Here is a 19,262-nt window from a genome sequence, read left to right on the forward strand (position 1 = left end):
CTTTGTTTAGAGCGACTCTCCTCCCAACTAATGGCAACGACAGTGGCTACACAAATCGATTGATCTCCCTTTCCTTTCACAGCCATCACACACAGCCATCTCCATATATAGCAAGAGCCAGATCTCAGACCCTTTCTATTTATATTCCTGTTATGTTTCCTCCTCCTGACGTCTTCACTTAGTCTTTCTTTTTTTGTTTGTTCTTTTTCTCCCCCCCCCCCCTCACTCCTCCTCCTTCCCTTCAGTGTACTTGTTCAAAATTCCCATAACCCTAGACTGTTTTCCAGATCACACGCAGCACTGTGGCCCCATGGGAGCAGCATGTTTAGAGATTTTGTTTTCTCCTCACTCAAACCTTCTCGCAGCATCTACATTCACTCACATATGCATTAAAAAAAAATGTACCTCTGTTCATATGATTAGACATCTGACAATCCTGCATCATTGTCTCATTTTTGGCTTTTTTATTTCTTGCTCACTCACCTTTATTACTGCGGCACCATGCACAGCTGAAATAGATGTGAACAAGAATATATTGCATGGTTTTCCACTGACAGGCCAATTCGCGGAGGTCTTAAAAACAATTTCAACTTCCCACCTCACTTTCTTTTGTTTTATTCTCACCTTTAACCTCTAAATTCTCATTCTCAAGACCCCGATTTGTCTTCTTCTTTTTCTCTGTAGCTCCTCTCCTTTTTCAGCTCCCCCCGCCCTTCCCCCTTACTCTGCCTCTCTCACACGCGACTTGTACATGCACTTTCTCTTTCTCGCTCTCACGTTGCCCGTATTTGGGCATAGGGGAGCTGAATGATGAACTCTCCTTGTACAAAGTGAGTGTCCAGCCTCCATTTCTCTCCCTCTCTTTCTCTCTGTGTTGCTACGGTTTTATGAACAGGGCAAGAGAGAGGGAGAGAAGGAGGAGTGTGGGTATGATGAGAAATAAAAAAATAAAAAAAAAGAAATTATATAAAAAAAAAAAAGAACATGTCTATGTCACTCAGACAGAAATGCCGACTCAGTTTTCTGCCTTCAACCATGTTCCTTTCTTTTGTTCTGTCTTCTTGTCTCCCCAGCCAGTGGGGTTTGTCAGCTTTGACAGTCGATCAGAGGCGGAGGCTGCAAAGAATGCCTTGAATGTAAGTGTCATGCCCTCTCCGTGCTCCTTTCAACCACCAGCTCAGCTCTAGTACATCTTGTGATGACTTGGAATTGCATCTTTCTGCCTCTTGTGCAAATTCATTTAACATTAGAGGAATCCAGACATTCCTACATTTTCTAACACATGCAGAAAAGGTAGTGAAGACAAACATATCATGGCTGTTTCCTATACTGCTGCTCCCTGTACTGTGTGTCTGAATGTTTCTCTTTGAGCAAATAAGTCTTTTTCTTCAAGCTCTACAATGGATCCTGAAAAGTCAGGAAGAAACTAGTTCTTCTTCCACATATAAATAGAAGATATTGATCTAGGGTTTAATTTTAATCTCACTTTTTTCAGAACGCAGCTCAGTAAAAGCCTTGATGAGGCAGACTCACAGGGTTTTATTCAGCTCTCTTGAAACAAAATATAGGTGGACTGTAATGAACACCAGCTCTCACACAGCTTTTATTTCCCCATTGTTTTTTTTAAGATTCTGGATGTGCACCAGCCCTTCTATTGCTTCATAAATTTGTTGTTTATCTCTTTGTCATAGAAAAATACCACTTTTATCATCCTTCTAAGGTGGGGCCGTGACAACGCAAGCAGAGTCTGTCAACTTTTAGATGTCAAGATATTGGTTTGCATCAAAGAGAGCAGAGAGCTGAAGAAAGGATAAAAATTATCATCTTATTATGAGCCCACAACAGTCAGACTGTTTCCATAGGGCCTGAGAATTGAACGGTGCTCTTGTTTTTCAGGGAAACTACGTCCCGAGGGTCATATGGAGATAAGCCAGATTTTGCAAACATCTATCTGCATATTGAAATATGGGAAAACTCTGAGAAAGAGGGGTTTTGCTTCCCTTCTCTTCCCCTGTTGTATTTCCTCCAAACTGCAGGCAGATACATCTCTAAAAGAACACTTGATTCTTGTAACAACACCATTACAATTATATTCATCACCAAAACAATGCACACAGAAGGCCTAAGAAGCTAAAAAATACATTTCAAGGTGGAGTCTCGCCGCATTTCAAGCTGAGATGTACTTACGCCTCATTGTATGCATGTACTTTATTATACCTCTGCAGCCTCAACTAGCAGAAGCTATTCATGCACTGAGCCAAGGCAATCCTAGTTAATACCTTCCACTTCATGAGAAGAGTCATCACTGGCTTGTTTTAGCTCAGTGTTGCCTGAGCCTGCAGGGACGAGCCAAGGGACTCGTCTTCGCTTTCTTTTGCTCTTTTGACAGAAGAGAACTTTACTCTTGATTATTTTGCTCCTCTGTTGATGTGACCTTCAATTTTTCTGCATGTCTTGCAGAGTCATTTGAGGTTAATTACAGGGCATTTTTAGTCAATGGTGAAATTGTCTCTTTCCTTGTTTTCTTCCAAGCAAAGTAAAGAAATAGCAGCTTTGTTTTTGGATGAGGAAGACCTTTGTTTATGTAACATTCCTTATTTTTCCTCAGGCAAGTGTAATTGAGATGAACAATCATTTGCACTACTGTACGTTTGGAGTTATTTGATCTGAGAGAAATACAGCCTTTATTTGGGTTGTCATGAGCAATGATTTGTCAGTCCTGTTAGTGCTGACATCTCAGGAGTTAGCCAGACTTTTTGGCTCACTGTAGGCAGTGATGTTTTCTGTGTCACAGTGAAAGGGACTTGATGTCACGCAGTTACAAAGTTCGGTGGAGAGCATAGCGAGGGCCTTGTGGCTCGTCTGCCTGTGGTGTAAATGATACCATGCTCGAACCAGGTCTGTGTCATCAGCTGTTGATTTTCAGTTGCGTCTCTCGCCCGTCATCATCGTGCACCAAACCAGAATAACATTGTGATCCGCAGTGAGCCATTTACATCGTGCTTCAAAGTCCAGGCTGCTAAAAGAGTTCTCTCACTGCCAAAACTTTGGCAGTAAATTCTGTCATGAAGTACTCAATGATAAAAATTAATTCCAGGTGCCAGCCAGGTCCCATCGGACATGTAAATGACACAACACAACCTACCAACAAAGCAAGGCATGTTGAAGAAGTCAAATAACTTGTCTGCATTCATCATATTAAGCTCCTCTGGCAGTGTATCACTGTGAATAAGGATGCCAGCTTTGATTGTTGAATGATGACGCACACCATTTCTTTATACAGCTTGATTGCATCTAATAAAAGCAAAATATCTTTTTACAGTTTCAGTCTTTATTAAAATACCTACAATCCCATTATGTCTTTAGCTAATCTAATTAGCTAATAAATAATATTAGCTTTAGTTAATCTAATTTAAGAGCGCATAAAATAGTGTTTTTGCTGACCCAACTTTCTGTTTAATATAAGGGGGTCCGGTTTGATCCAGAGATCCCCCAGACTCTGCGACTGGAGTTCGCCAAGGCCAACACCAAGATGGCCAAGAACAAACTGGTTGGCACTCCCAACCCGCCTCCATCCCAGCAGAGCCCTGGTCCACAGTTCATTAGCAGAGACCCATGTGAGTATTTTCACCATTCGTCTGTCTGTCTCTGGGCTTGTTTACTCTTTTTTGTTTTGACTGTGTGGCTGTTTTTTTTTTTGTTTTTTTTTGGCTGTTTCATTTCTCTTGTCTGAGGTGACTGGGCAGCTGTTTCCTTGTTGAATTTTTTTTTTGTTGTTGTAAATACATGAGTGTTTGTCCTTCAGCTGTGACTATACATAAAAAACACATGCTGCCTTCTGTACAATAATGTTGGTAAATGGTTGCCAAAAACTGGCAATGGTCGTTCATACAAAGTGTTTTTTTTTTTTTTGTTTTTTTTTTATTTGTCAGTGCTAAAGTAATTTGGACTCAAGGCCTTTTGAGCACTGGGTGGAATTTGCTAATACATCTCTGTACCCTTTTCCCCGTCTAGTTAAACATTTTCCAAGAGTTGAAGCATTCTGCAAGAATCAGCCTTTGATAGTTGAACACGGGCCAGCTGTGATTGTACATTCCTCCTCAATGACCAAACCGCTCTTATCTTGTTTTTTTATTTTTTGCTAGAGAAAGGGTGTGTACTTGGGCCCCACTGGAAAATGGAAGGAAACAATTAATGAAACCATGACGTAATCAGCAGGAGAGAAATTGCTGTCATTTTCTGATAAGAGATGTTTAAATCAGCCATTTTTTCTGATCATGCATTGATAAACAGTTACCAGGAGACACGGTGGGCAAGGGGAAAATGCTCCTTAAAGCTGTACAGCTCTCTAATGTTTCATTCTTGTTTTTTTCTGCAAGTTGAAGTGTTCACTCACTCAGTATCACTGTGCACTGGCACCTTTCTCCTCACTCATGCACTATTACTCTTTTTTCACTGTTACTTCACACTCGACTCAGTGAGTAAATTATCACATCTGAGATGGTTTCCTCTCATTCGGTCCTGAAATAAGTCGGCTTCATCACAATATGAATCTAACTGCCACTTGTCTTAGCTGTGGTTGCTACAACTGATGATTTCCATTGTTGAACAGTGCATAAGTAGTCAGCTGTGATAAAGCTGCTAGATTTACCATTGAGATTCCAAATCACATTTAAATAAATAGATTCTTCCTTCAGACAGAGGAAGACAACCTAAGAGGCTTCTCACGTCCATCCAACGACCATCGATTTATTTATTTATTTCTTTTTTTGCTGTTGCAAGTTCTGTCACAGTTAATAATACTGTGTTGCTAAGATAGTGAAGCTTTAAGGATGACCCTGTCTGGTTGCTCAGCTTACATTGTATTGTCATGTTCAGTTTGCATGAGGAAAGACTTTGAGGATAAGGATTAACAGATGTGTCAAGTGTTAAATGGAAGCCTGTTTCTGGTATAGTTGGCTCAGATTTGTGGAGCGTAGACTTTACCAAAGTTCCTCAATGCAGCCTAAATATAGATGCTGCAGCATCCAGACTTGCTTCAGAACAAAATAAGTCACACAGGTGGATATGGTAGTTTGAATTGGATTTTTAATGAAAATTGTAACCCCACACGCAAATGTGAGTTGGTGATGTCCTCCCTGTAGTAAGGTACGTGAAGCTACTTCACATAACTGATGCTCACCTGTACCTCACCTTCACCACCACTTCCACCGCCGTCACCTTCACCCTATCTCTGTAGCCACCCACCCATCCACTGGCCACTCTCCTCACTCCACTCGTCCTTTTCTTCTTTTCACAGATGAGCTCACAGTGCCTGCTCTATATCCCAGCAGCCCAGACGTGTGGGCATCATACCCGCTGTACCCGGCGGAGCTGTCGCCGGCCCTCCCACCTGCTTTCACCTACCCTTCCTCGCTCCACGCTCAGGTAACCTGTAAACCCATCCCCTCCTTGCCACCACTGCCCCCTCACCTCCTCCTGAGCCCACCGCACAAACAGCTGCCGCCATCAACCCTGAAATCACGTCGGCTCCATTCACAGATCCACCTCAGAGCACACACACCACCCAGTCACTGTCATTTGCAAATTTACAAAAGAACAGATTGGCTGCAAGGCATATGTGCAGTCAGAGTTAAATTTAATATCTAAAGAGTAATCAGTTTGGGGAGAGTAATTTTTTCTTACAGCTAGGTAGACCCATGCAGGGCTTTTTAAATGTCTGTGCACACAGTTATGTTGAATGGTGATAATTTAGTCACATCTACAGAAACAGATTACAGCTCTTATAAAAGTAGATAAGTACATTTTCTTCCAGCACAAAGGATTTTTTATGCTTTTAAACAATTTTTGAAGCAATTATTTTCACAAGTACAAAATAGTAGCACTCACATTAGAGCTTCAGTCTACCATTTTTAAAATACTGGTCAGTCCTGTTCATCAACTATTATGGCTCTGTGAAAGCAGGAAGTGAATCAGGAATTTGCTATAATTGAATTTTTTTTTTTATTGATAGTGAAATTAGTGACTTTATAAATATTTAATTTCCAGATTGTAGCCCATTTTTGCAGACATGTGATGCTGTTTTACCCTTCTCTTGAGAGCATCTGCTAGCAGATCCTAGGATCTTCCAGGAATCAAACTAAACTAAACTAATCTTACTGCATTTGGCCACATGAGAATGGATTCAATGGGTTTGACCAACTTTCAAGAGCTCTGACTAGGAAAAATAACCAGTCCTATACTATACTATAAATTCCAAATAGTACATTTTTAAACAAAAGACTGACAGCACCTAGGTGACACTAAGCATAATTTTAGAAAGTTAAGAGTTCAAAACTGGTTTAAAGTAAGAAATTTAAAAAAAAAATGGAAAAATTCTGTTAAGATCCAACATTACAATAAAAACTCATGTCACCTTATGTGTTGCAGTCAGTGGCATCATCTGTGCAAATGAGCACTTAAGTGATTATAAAGGTTTGCATCATAGTTTTGACCATTAGTTACTTCATTAATTACATGCCTCCTTTTCCACCAAACATAATCCAGTTTATCAAGGTCTTCTAATCTGCACGGCTGCACTGTGAGTTCACATAAGAGACGATTATTGATCTCTTTAAGTTCTTCTCATGAAGTCTTTGATTCTCGCTGGCCCTGATAAAATCTCAGTGTTAGATTCGCTGTTTCTGAATTGTTGTTTGCTGATTGGTTTTCAAACTGGCATTAATCTTTCAGTGCTTTGCAGTGTTTTAAGCTCAGTATGTTACAGTATTTGAGATAATGTCTTTTATCTCTGCTAGAGAATATCAAGTACATTTCCATATTTAATGCAGATGCTAAGGTTATTTATGTATAAAGGCCTATAGCAAAGACACTAAAGCTGAAGTTAAGATGATGTCAGAATTTGAAATGCACATTGAATCTGCCTAGCTGGCACTTTTCCATATTCATTGGACACACACAAAGACAATCTGGTTTTGTGATTTCAGTGGGGTTAGCACTGCACAGCCGTTTCAGTCCACAATCATACAAAATAATCTATTCACATGAAACTATATGCACTGTAATAATATCCAATGCTCTTGTGAGCACACACTAAATGGTCAAATCTAATTAATTTAAACATGAGCTCAGCTCTCTGCTTAATCAGCTGCTGTCATCTTTTCTGAGCATAATAGTCTTTGATTACTAGTAAATATTAGTAAGTGAATTGTTTGTAAAGAAATGAAATTCTGTAACCATCAACATGTAAACTGTCAAAACAATGTGAGGCTAAAAAAGCTTTACAGGTTACGCTCAGTCAGATTAGCACAAATACTGGAAAAGGGGAGAAACTCTCTGCAGTGATTTAACTGTATCTGGCCAAGAAAGTGCCTGGCACATAATCAACTGTAGACCTGACATATTGGTTTTACACTTTAGCTTTTGTACCTATTAAACAAATGAGATATAATGGGTTAATTATTGAGATTTAGAGGTCGTGGAAGGTGAATTTTCTTTCTTCTTTTGACAGACCCAATGTTAGTCAGTAAATTGAATACCAGTCATATGAAGGTGATTTATCTGTGTCTGTGTCTGCGTCTGTGTGTTATGTGTGGTTAGATTCGCTGGCTCCCACCTGCAGATGGAACTCCTCAGGGATGGAAGTCCAGGCAGTTCTGCTGAAGTATGTGTGAGTAACAACATGCGCACACACACACACACACACACACACACACACACACACACACAAACACACTCACACTCACACTCACCCCCTGTCGTACTATCACAAAGAAGTGTACAGTACATTGCGTCATGGATTGAAAATACTTTGGTAAATATTATGACACTTGGTTTTAAACAGGCGCTGAGATGTTCCTAAACATATGTTGGGATTTTCATGGGGTGGTACTCAACACACATTAGCCAACTTGAAGTAAATGTGAGGCTGTAAAATCCAGTATGTCACTGAAACCGCACCCATCCTCATGAGAGGTAAAAGGTGCAGTTTAAAGGGGACTCCATTGTTATCTCCACTCAGGTCACAGGCCACATAGGGTTGACTTTTCCCACTGATGTAATGATTGATCTCAGGCATCAAAGGCAGCAAATCAGACAGAGTACACAGGAAGCTCCAGGGCCAGTGTTTTGATAAAACAGATGGGGTGGAGCTCAGTAAATATGACTAAAATACTAATATCAGCTGCTTTGATAGATAATGTTCTTATACCCAGTAGTACAAGCCACTCTAGTATGTTTACTTGAGTACCAAGAAGCTAAAACACTAAGGAGAACCAAGGGCAACTGAATAGTGGTGAGAATTGCCTGTGGGTTTGTCAATGCGTCTAACCTCTTTCATATTATACACTGTTAATATAAAAATATTGATTGGAGCTACTTGAAGTACAGAAACTAAGGATGTGAGAGGTTGTTCCACCACTGATCATAACTGGCTATAATTTTCTATGATTCAGGGTATGATCTCCTCACTCTAAAATTCAATTAGAGCTTTAATATTATACACGCTGAGTAGTTTTGCACAGGATGAGAAGTTATTGGTTCCACAGATCTGCCTACTGGAAGGACGTCTGATAGTTATTATTGTTGTATGTGAGGGAAAGTTTATTATTGAACACACTGTATAGTAACAATTCCACAATAAAAACTGTAATAGTATCGGGCTGTACAGCAGATATTAGGGCATGTTTGTCATTTTGTCAAACCCTGGCAGGATGAAATACATTTTTTAATTTAAAACCATTTTTGGCATTTCCGCTTTGTGACAAAGTACACAGTGGAGAATTATAAAGTAGATGGGACAGACAAAGACGGTGGATGGTGATGTTCCAAACAGCTGTAAATGTGGAATATGCACCGTGAACCGCTGAGGTACCCGGGTACTGCCACAAGGGCCATTTTTATGAATGTTTATTAAAAAATGATTAGCATGGGGCTTTATTTCTAATAAATTACAGATGAGTTCATTTTAGTGGAGCTGCAGACAGTACACAGAGCAGTTAGCTTCTTATAAGTGCTTCGATAAGTCCACGAGTCAACTGTAACCACTCCTGAGCTACACAGCACATCTCTAGTTCAGACAAACTGAATGCTGTTGTGCTTGTGGAAAAACAAAACCACAAAGCACAACAAATCCCCTGCTGGTCTGTGTATCTGTCTTGGCTAACTGCGTGTGCGTGTGTGTCTATGTGTCTGCACTCGGCGCCAGTCGCACTGTCACCAGTACCCTCCCTCCAACGTCTCAGGACAGGAAGAAACATGTTCCCCCGACCCCTTAGGGACTCACTAGGGAGTTGCTGGGTGGTGGTAGCATGGAGGCTAACATTCATTAAGCTGTTGATTGGTGCTAGTCCTCTGCTGTGCCCTTCTAACCCTTCGTCATAGCTTAACATGTCAATTTCTAGAGACTTAAACATACTGCATGAGAAAAAAAAGCTGTTGGAGTAATTCAGTGTTTTGGGGATTTGGCCTCTGTCAGCCGGGTAAAGGAGGAAGGGAGTGGAGGAGGGCGGGGCTTCGTGGAAATAATTATTCCTCTGTCAAACCAGGAGGAAGTCATTTGCCTGGTCAGACTGCCCCAGTGGATATTAGCCCCTCAGTGAAACAACAACATCCCCATATCCGCCTCGCAGAGGAGGATGAAGCAAAGCTGAAGCATCCACTCAGAATATTGCAACAATTACGGGCAGTGAAGAAGATATAGAGATAAGCAACAGACTCAAATTATGTTGTGTGTGTGAAGCTATATGCCCAAACATAAGGCTCCTCAAAGGCAGGAGTACACAACACCTTTCAGAAACAGTGTTGCTGTTAGTCTGACAACAACAGATGTGACTGTGACTGTGAACTCTCAACTTTGGAGCCACTTTTTCTAACAATGAAATCCATCTTAGGAGAGCTGTTTACTCTGAGGTCTGGTGATTTTCCTGAGCAACAAGGACCCTGTTTTTGAACGAAATTGAATGTTTTAAATGTCATAAACAAAATTTTGTTTACCCCCTTTGTGAGAGATGGAGGCAGAAATCTCAGTGACTGAATATGCATACCATAACAAAAACTTATACACATGCACAGTTACACAATTTATACAGTTTCATTTTGACCTTTTCAACCACTTCAGACCAACATTTTACCTTTTCTGCCTTCGCACCTTGTTTTCTGAATCCCCTGCTTAACAACATACTTTTTCTTTTTTTATTTTGATATCCATGATAGATGGAGCACTGTCATCATTTAGAAGTGAAACAGCTGGGAAACAATAAATATACTTAGTTTCTTAAACCATGTGATGATGTATCTTAACAAGACCATTGGATCACAGTACATAGTGAGATGTCAACAGTATTAAAATCTAGTGGTAGTCATGATTGTATTGTAACCATCTCTAAAAAAGAAATGCTGTCTCTTTCCTACAGTAAACTCTGTCATGTTAACCTCTCTGCTTTGTTTGTCCCCGACACTTTGCAGCTGTGCCAGACCTTGTGTTTTTTGGCCCTTCTTTTCTGCTAAATAGTTAGTCATGTTAGAAACACAGTTACATGTGTCTTGATGTGGGGCTGCAATAAGGGTGTTGCTTATTTGTGCAATGCAATCTGTAAAGTAAACCACTTGTGAAATACTTTGAAACAGTTCTAGCTGCAAGACAACAAGAATACACTTGAACTGAGGTTACAGAGAGAAGCCTGCTGTTGCACCACTATTGTACAATTTGTCTGCTGTTGAAGGGTCATGTGCATTAATAAAAAAAAAAAATAGTGTTTGTGGATTGTTACTCATGCAGAAGGCAGCTGGTGACAGTAAACCTTAACAATGGGAATTCAAAGAAGCTTACAGCTCCACAGTCCTGAGAGGCTTGTGGCCAGTCAGTGGTTTTCTTGGCATCTGACTGACCACTCATGTTCAGAGTATGTGGCTTGCCTTTGGAGGTGTAATAGCGGAAGACTTGAATGTGTGTGAACAGCTGAAACAAGCGGTAGTGTTCAGGGTCTTTAGTCATGGCTGGTAATGAGTTGTCCAAATCATTTGGCATCTTGCCTGTTAAAGGAAGTGCCATTTTTAAAGCTTCAGTTAGAGCAGTGCCACTTCATGCAAGTCGAAACAGGTAGCTATTGTAGCCAAGGGCTCACTTTTAAAAATAGACTTTGTTGTGAGTTTTTGTTATTGTAGTAGCCCTGGAGGCTAAGACTAGTTATTCATCTTGAGTGTTTTTGAAGCTGAATTATATTTGACATTCATGCTCTGGCACAGAGCTGGGTCCAAAGACAACCTAATAGTGGACATTAATGCCTAGTGAACTGGAGAGAAAGGTAATCCGGATTTTCCATCTGACAAGACAAGGTTGTGGAGTTTAGTGTGTGCGTACCCCTATCATGCATGATTGTGTGTGAGCCTGAATCAAACAAATATGTGTGTATGTAGTCTGGCCACCTGCCCTAGGGACGTTTTTGGCCAATAGCCTGACAAAACCAGTGGTTCCTGTGCAGCACTGGACTAACTCCCACTGGAAAGCTGAGGGCCAGCTGAGGCCCCTTCTTCACGGAAGAGGGACATTAATCCTTCACCTAGTCCTGGCATAACACATAAGCATACGTGTGGCTACACTGTGGCCTTTTCCCTGTACCAGATCTCAGGAGCTAGATGCATGTCAGCAGCTGCAGTCATCACTACCCAGCTCCAGCAGCTATTGCTGGTATGTGAGAAGTACAGCCAGGGCCTAAAGGCTTTTCTCCAGATTAAAGGGGCTTTAGACGGGACACTGTTTCATGCCTGAGCTGCACAGGTCTTAAAGGACAGTATGCATCTTAAAGGACAGTATGTCTATATTTGCAAGTTTCAAGTCCTTAACTGCAGCTTAACCATACTGTAAATCGTCTTGCATGGACGATGCAAGTATGACTGTGCAGATGTCTAGCTGTCAGAGATACAGATTTACTCAAATCCTGCTCTGAACATCATGCAATATAATGCATATGTTCATATTTTACATTTAAACTAAGTGAAGAGCAAACTATGGAGAATGAATGTTCAGGGCTGCAACTAGTGTCCTACTTACTGATTAGTCTCCAGATAACTTTAATAGTTACAAAATGTCAGACAATAGTGAAAAACATTTACCACAATTTCCCATGACCCAGTGTTTACATATTTAAGCACTTTTTTGGCAGTTTGCATGCATTTTTTCAGTTCTAAATCTGAAAGTAATAAAGTGACCAATATTCAGTTTTGATAATGAGCATAGCAGCTGAAAAATAAAATTCAGAGTTAATGTTTTATGGTGACAGTTTTGAACTTTCTGTACTGTGTTTTCTTTTTGCATATCTGGCAACTTATCACTGATGCAGTTTATCTGGTATGTCTGGTGATAAGCTGAAATCAGTCAATAATGTCTACCATGCCAATCTCTCAGGGGAGCTCTTATTTTGACAAGAACGAATGCAGATTTGATAACCACGATGATGGATTACACAACTCAGGAGTCTGCTAATCATACAGAAATGAATGAAAACCAGTGAGGGCCAAGTCAAAAGAAAATACACTGAAATGTCTAAAAGACAGCAGTGTTAGTTGTGATCTAAAAAGTGATTTGTAGTTAATGGTTGAGCTTGGATGGCAGAGAGCTAGAGTAATGTTCTGTCAAATGTTGGGTGTACCTTTGAACAAGTCTTCTTTGTTTGTGATCAGTGATCACTGATAACATAGGCAGAAACATTTTTGCTTTATGAAGCCTAGCTGAAAGAGAAACACTGCACACATTCATGAGAAACCAAGTCACCTCCCACATTCTCAAACAATGCTTGTTTACCTATCTCACATTATGCGCCTGGGCTGAGTTATTGGATGTAACACATTAAGCCCGCAAATCACTAAACCATCTCCTAATCCGCACAGACATGTTCAATGATCAACCCAATCTTTAACCTTGATGTCTCAGCCAGAACAAATAGGGAGGTCTGGAAGTATGTGACGCATCAGCTTAGCCAAGCGGCTGTGTAACGCATCGATTGTCTCATCCTTGATTGAACGCGCAACAGGGCATTAGCTAGGCCAGCCATGGCCCCTTGAAAAACGCTCTTTGAATGGGGAACAGTTCCCCAACCTACCGCTTGCCATCGCCTGCAACAGTCTCTCTTTCTTTCTCTTAAGGTCACATTTGCTTTATTAATTGTTTATTGTTCCAAGTAGTTTCTTCCCCACCAAACCCAAGTTGCCACAGCCTCCAAGAGATGTCTATTTTTGGTGATAGATGTGTGGGGAGAGTCATAAAGTTGACCTTTCTCTTCGGTCTGCTGAGTGTGGGGGCTGGGTAGTGAATTAGTGATTCAGAGGGATCATGGGAGACATAGTTATTAAGCAGAAGTTCAACTTAAGTATTTAAGATGATTGTCAGTGGACATTCTGTTGGTCATAGATGGACTTTCATCTTGAAAGTCTTTTTAAAGGGACAATCCCCTAATTTGACATGTCAGAATCAGTTTACTGAGAGACCAGTGATGACTTGATTCACCAGACAGAGCTCAGCTAATGAAAGACACTTTCAAATTAAGTTTTAGGAAGGTATGGATCTAGTGTTTTTTACTTTATACATAGTCTCTAACATGTACAAATCAAGATATCTTCTGACTGCAATGATTTGAAATGCTCTGGTTGAAATTAGTCTCTTTTGAGTCCTTCAGCTTAATGAAAGTTCAATATTAAACCACTGGGGTATCTCAACAATACTACACTCAGCTGACTTCATGTTCATTGCAAATGCACAGTGCCTAATCATAAAAATAATGAAAGAGCTTTAAATCACGAGGTCCTGTCTGACTTGAGTGGTTTTTTTCTGAAATACTCAGCTTGAAGGATTTGGGGGGAAAAAACAGGCAAAACTCTTTCTGTCTTTTTCCCTTCCAAGTATAAAGTAACACTCAGAAAATTATGGTTATAGTTGTTGGATAAACTATGGCCTTAAACCATACAATAAACCCGAATCAACATCCTTTGAAAACAGCTTCAACAGAAATACTGCCCCGGCATTCAGGATGCTGTTGCAGCTGGTTCACTTGAGTAAAACACTGTCTTACTTTTGTGTCCTCAGGTTCCTGATGTGTGATGGTGGCCGTGGCCGGCTGTGATGGGTGTTGCTGATTGCCTCTCATGTCCAGTTAGAAACCTGGAGGACTGACCTGACCCCAAGTTCTGGAGCAGCATACCGTCGGTAAAATTTATGGCTCGGACTTCATGAGCATTGATCCCAACAGGCGAGGTGTAAATCTCACCTTGCCACCAAAGCTGTGTGGCTCTTCCTTCTGGCACAGAGACGGATTTAAAAGTGTAGATTTGTGGAGAAAGTGTGAAAGCCCAGTTTATTTATTTAATTTTTGGAGTGCTGCCAACGACATCTGCTGTAATGAACATAACCACACCAAGCCATATTGACAGCATGTCAGCTTTCATTTGTGTATGTTTCAGAAACAGAAAATGTTTTGAAAACAAATCCAGAATGGCAGTATTGGATATCTGTGGGATAAATGTGTGTTTGTGTGCGTGTGTGTGTGGTCTTGGCATCATGTAGGCAATTTGAGAAATTGAGGATAAAAAAACAAACATGTTTTGTGTGTACTTTAGTGTTTCTGTGTTTACACTATATATCTACCTTTGTGTGTGATTTTATGGGTGTGTGAATGTGATCCCCTGTGTTTTCATTAGTGTACAAGGTTCGTGTGCGGAGTCCATGGAAACCTCACCCCTTTTCTTTGTGTCCCTCTCTCCCTCTCTCTGTCTCTCAGGCAGCAGCAGCCTCATGGGCCTCAGGACATACTAGACCCCAGCCTCCATCACACATCGAGTCCCTGCCCTCCCTAAAGTCCCTCCAACTCTTTTTTTTTTTTTAATTTTTTTTTTTTTTATACTGTTACATACTCAAAATCTACCAGCAGTACTTTGGCTACACCTCTTCTGACACCTCAGTGAAAGGTACTGGACATGCATGACAAAGGCACACACATCCTTTGTTTACTAGTTGACTGCATTGCCTGTCTAATGTTAGCAGGTCTCGCTTTGCATTGTGCATATGCAAGTGTAAAGACAGCCCACCAAAGGAGTGCAAATGCATTTTATGCAGCCATCTTGCAAGGCCAGACATACGGACGTGTGGCTAAAGTTCTGCTGGATAATGTTATTATATGACTATAATTATTACTATTCTGTATATCATTCATATTAATGTTATTATGATTATTAAATACATGTTGAAGCATGACTTTGCAAAAAAAAAGAAAAAAAAACAATGCTGTACATTTCTAGATATTTTAAAGAAATACAAAAAGGTATTTTTGTAATCAAGACAATGTTTGAAATGGTTTTGTTTGATTGGTTTGTGCTGTGCTAAAGTGTGTGAGGAAGTTTCACATGCTGTTTGTTTTTTGATTTTTTTTTTTTTTTTCCCCTTCATGTGCCATTTTATGATTTTTAGTTGCCCATCTATACCAAAGCAGTCCTGTTGGTTTGCGCTTGTCTTTTCTACATACTGTGTGGATTTGTGTCTTTTAGTGGTGTCTTTACTCGGTGAAGCAAACATATTAGTCCCTTGTCTGATGTGTTTTGGTTTCGCTGAGTAGTCAATGTTAACACTGAGTGACAAAAACATGCCTGATCCAGCTCACAATTTTGCAGTTGCATCAGTTGTGTTAAAAGAGGCACTGACAGGAATAAGCCATCACTGGTGAAGGCACAGTGACCCCAGAGACTGCAGCACATGGCAATCTGAGCCCTGCTATAATTAGGAAGTTGCTACTTCGTTGTGTAGCAGAAGGACAGCAGCACAGTATAGAGAAACAAAAGACCAAAAGGACTCTTTTTACACTGGAGAGCTATCTAGGCTAGTGGAGTTGTTCTGTTTTTGACTGCTTTGTAGTCCTCAATTTGATTTCTTATGAAGTATGACATTATTTTTACTCCATGTCTCTTTTAGTGTCACTCCAAAGAGCCACTCTGCATCTGAAAGGATATTCACTTTTAAGCAGTTTGCCTCTTTTGTCTATTTTTAGAGAGCTGATGTGATTCAACCTGCTTTTGTAAAATTTGATTTTACATAGTAATGATCGGAGTGGAGAAAAATAAATTCTTTTGTAATCTTGTGTATTCTGGGCCTGCAATAACGTCTTTGCTGTATGACATATCATCAAGTGATCATATTTCTGTGGCATTTTGACGCCAAAATTCTGATTCATGTCACATTTGTACAAAAACAAAACGTGATTCTTGTAGTTTTCTGATAAGGCTAAGTCACATTTCACGGTGATGTGATGTCAAAAACTGAAATAAGAAAACTGATCCCTGCATTGTTGCCCAAGTGAGTACAAGCATATTGGACTGGTTGAATCATGTAGTCAGTGTTTGGAATGAATAGTAATCAATAATAATAATATACCATCATATCAAGTGATTTGTTTTTGAAGCAGTTTTTGCTTTTATAGACATTTTTAAGCCAAGTGTGGCATCAAATTTATTAGAACAAGTATTTATAAGGGGTGTGTGCGTGTGTGTTTTTATGGGTATTATGTTTTTTAAAGTTCATAGAAGATGCCCATCATATAAATCATTGTAAGTATTACTGTACGTTTAACTGTATATTCATTTGGTAATATTTCTAGAGCTTCTTTTGTGTATGTATCTGACTGATTGGAACATACTGTGTGTGATAAATGAATACTGTTTTACCTGCATAATTCACTGTGAATTTCAGAGAAAAACATGCTCTTTGAATGAATGGATCTTTTTGTGGTTTGGCATCAGTACGGTACAGAAGTTTCTAGAAATTAATATGACGATCCCTCCGTTTGTCAATGAAAAATACTCCTTTTCTTGTTTCAGTATACTGTGTGTGTACCTGTGTGTTCTGTGCATGTTCACCGCATGTGTGTGTTCTTTTCCTTTTCTAAATGCATACAGTGCTGTCGATATTTATGTACTTTAGCCACTGTAAGGAGAAACTGTATTTCAGTGAATTGCAGGGGTTTGTCTGTTTGAAACCAAAAAAAAAAAAAAACAAGTGATCAAAATGAGAAGTTTTTATGAAAATGTTAATTGAAGACATTCAGTCCATCTGTCATTAAAAACTGACATCCTTGCTGTCATGAGTATGTTTGCATCTTTACAAATTCTATTGTGTTTGTGGTTGAGGAACCATGTATTAAGTATTTTTTCAAACCAAGGTCCATGTTTTGTTTTTAATTATGAATGTGATATTTGTAAAATTTTCACAGCACATAGTGAAGTGAGTTTTATTTTTAAGTTACAATTTAAAGTTTGTAGGCCCAGAGAAAACACTAATCAGTCATGTGCAGCTGGCCACAGTGCAGGATAAACAATGAACACTACAAACTTTTTTTGGCTAATGTGCCAGTAAAGAGTTTTTATTCAAAAAATGTAACAATGTAGGGGCTGAAACATAAGTAGTAAAAGTAAATAGAAGACCAGACATGTATTTTATTAAATCATAGAGATGATAGAGAATATCTTTTATGATTTTTTAACATATTTTTTAAGATAATTAGGTCTAGATTTAACATTGTGAAAACACTTAGAAGTTGCCTTTTTCCCACGGAAATCCACCTGCATGAAGCTCATTTCCTCTTCTGTCACGCTTGTCATTGGATAACACCTCCCCCACAATCCCAGGAGGCCATCAAAACATGATGTGGGAACTTATAAAGTGGTTTGTGTACCAGGGGAGTTGGAGACCTCTTCCTGCCCTCTGTAAGAATAGCCTACCTAACCCAGGGGCAGGCTACTCCTGAGACAGAGGCCACAACCAATTTAGTTTCTCTCTTTGCTGTCTTCAATCTCTTCTGTCTGCTCAGTTGCACCAGGTGGCACACACCAGCTTCTCACATGACACACACTTGTCTGTGCTTGGGGGTATTCACACAGGGTGTCAGAACAGAGTAAAGTCAGGGATGAAAGTGTACATGTGTGTAAGCAAGGGAAAATATTCATCTGCGTGCGTGCATCTGTACGCCCAACTGGCAACACTTTTTAATGGTGTTACTCCCTGTGACAAGCCCATTTAAGAGGTGTTTCTGTCTCCTTTCACTCATCCTCTTCCAGCTGCAGTATCCCACACATGTCCTTGCTGAAGAATGTTTGTATTTTTTTTGGTTCGAACTACAGTCAAATTAAAAATCTTCTAACTTCCAGTTCATTACTCTGAAATAAGGCCTTTATTTTGTTTTCATTTCCTTGGCTCACTGCAGTAAAACACTGACCTCCCCTAAATGTAATTGGCAGCCATGCCATATTAACATACACAGCTGTTACAGACAGTACGGGAAGAGTCTCTAGGATCACAGTGACCCATTTTATACTCTAGTGCACAAACCTTTTGAATTGTAACCTCTTAAATTGAAGCAGTATCTGCTTGTGACCCACCATCACGGGTTTAGGTGTAGGAGCCATATAGCCAGAGTTAATTCCCCTTTTTAATTGTCTTATTAGAGACCTGGAGGGGTGAAATGTTCCTGCTAAACAAAAATAATCAGAAAACATGTATAGCTGTGCTAGTGGTTCTGTACTGACTTTAAATGAGCTCGTAATGACAGTGCTAATTTTAGGTTTATGCTAATGCTTTAATGCTTTCATTTTTGTGTATAATCCAGATACAAGATCTCAAGTTAAGTAGGACTTGTACTCAAGTTATATTTGAGTCCCATGTAAATTGTAGTTTTGACTGAGAGGCGTTCAAAATGATTTGTGATCATTAGGATACGGCAGTAAAAGATTTCAGAGAATATTGTGAGCCTTTTAGGCACTGGTCAGGCACTGAACATTTCCGAAGAAAAAAAGATTGTGGTTTTTACGACCCTCTTTAAAATCCTTCAACGCATCCCAGCGTGTGTCTGTCAACTACGGGCGTGTGACGTTGTCGTCTGAGCAACAAGCTTCTAGAGGTAACCGCTGCCTTTAGCATTGGTTTAGGGTAAGCTGCACTTTGGATAGCAGGATTTCAGTCTCTGTAGATTAACAGAAAAATAGCCTCCTGGAAAGAATGTGAAGAAAAAGATAAAAGACACCTGCTTTATCGTATTCAACTTCATAAGACACCTGAAAACCCCGTGAAGAGGTCAGTGTTGCTGCTAGCCTGTGAGCTAACGTTAGCTGAGTTAGCACAAAGTTAGCATTGGCGTCGCTACTGTTGTATTGTCCGGTATGTCGGCTCCGGTTAGACTCGCTATCTTTGTCAGATCACATGGTTGTTTAGCGTAACATTTTAGGTTTTACCG

General features: G+C 39.9%; 1 protein-coding gene across 8 annotated transcripts in view; it reads left to right on the plus strand.

Annotated features, from left to right (window-relative positions):
* The window catches only part of LOC113136759 (RNA-binding protein with multiple splicing), a 30,343-nt gene extending 13,223 nt beyond the window's left edge, over positions 1-17,120 (plus strand). Inside the window, exons 4-9 of one of the 8 annotated variants that reach the window (XR_003296290.1) lie at positions 1,074-1,136; positions 3,467-3,617; positions 5,300-5,427; positions 7,600-7,669; positions 14,078-14,197; positions 14,769-14,787. Coding sequence is in view for 4 of the 8 variants with exons in the window: in XM_026317804.1 (XP_026173589.1) it covers positions 1,074-1,136; positions 3,467-3,617; positions 5,300-5,427; positions 7,600-7,662 (405 nt within the window). In the remaining 4 variants the exon portion in view is untranslated. Of the gene's footprint in view, positions 1-1,073; positions 1,137-3,466; positions 3,618-5,299; positions 5,428-7,599; positions 7,670-10,212; positions 10,412-14,077; positions 14,198-14,768 lie in introns of those variants that run through there. The other 7 variants (XR_003296291.1, XR_003296292.1, XR_003296293.1 and 4 more) reach the window with 7 other exon arrangements.
* The last annotated feature ends 2,142 nt before the right edge of the window (positions 17,121-19,262 follow it).

This window comes from Mastacembelus armatus, chromosome 18 (genome assembly GCF_900324485.2).
Source record: "Mastacembelus armatus chromosome 18, fMasArm1.2, whole genome shotgun sequence".
Lineage (NCBI taxonomy): Eukaryota > Metazoa > Chordata > Actinopteri > Synbranchiformes > Mastacembelidae > Mastacembelus > Mastacembelus armatus.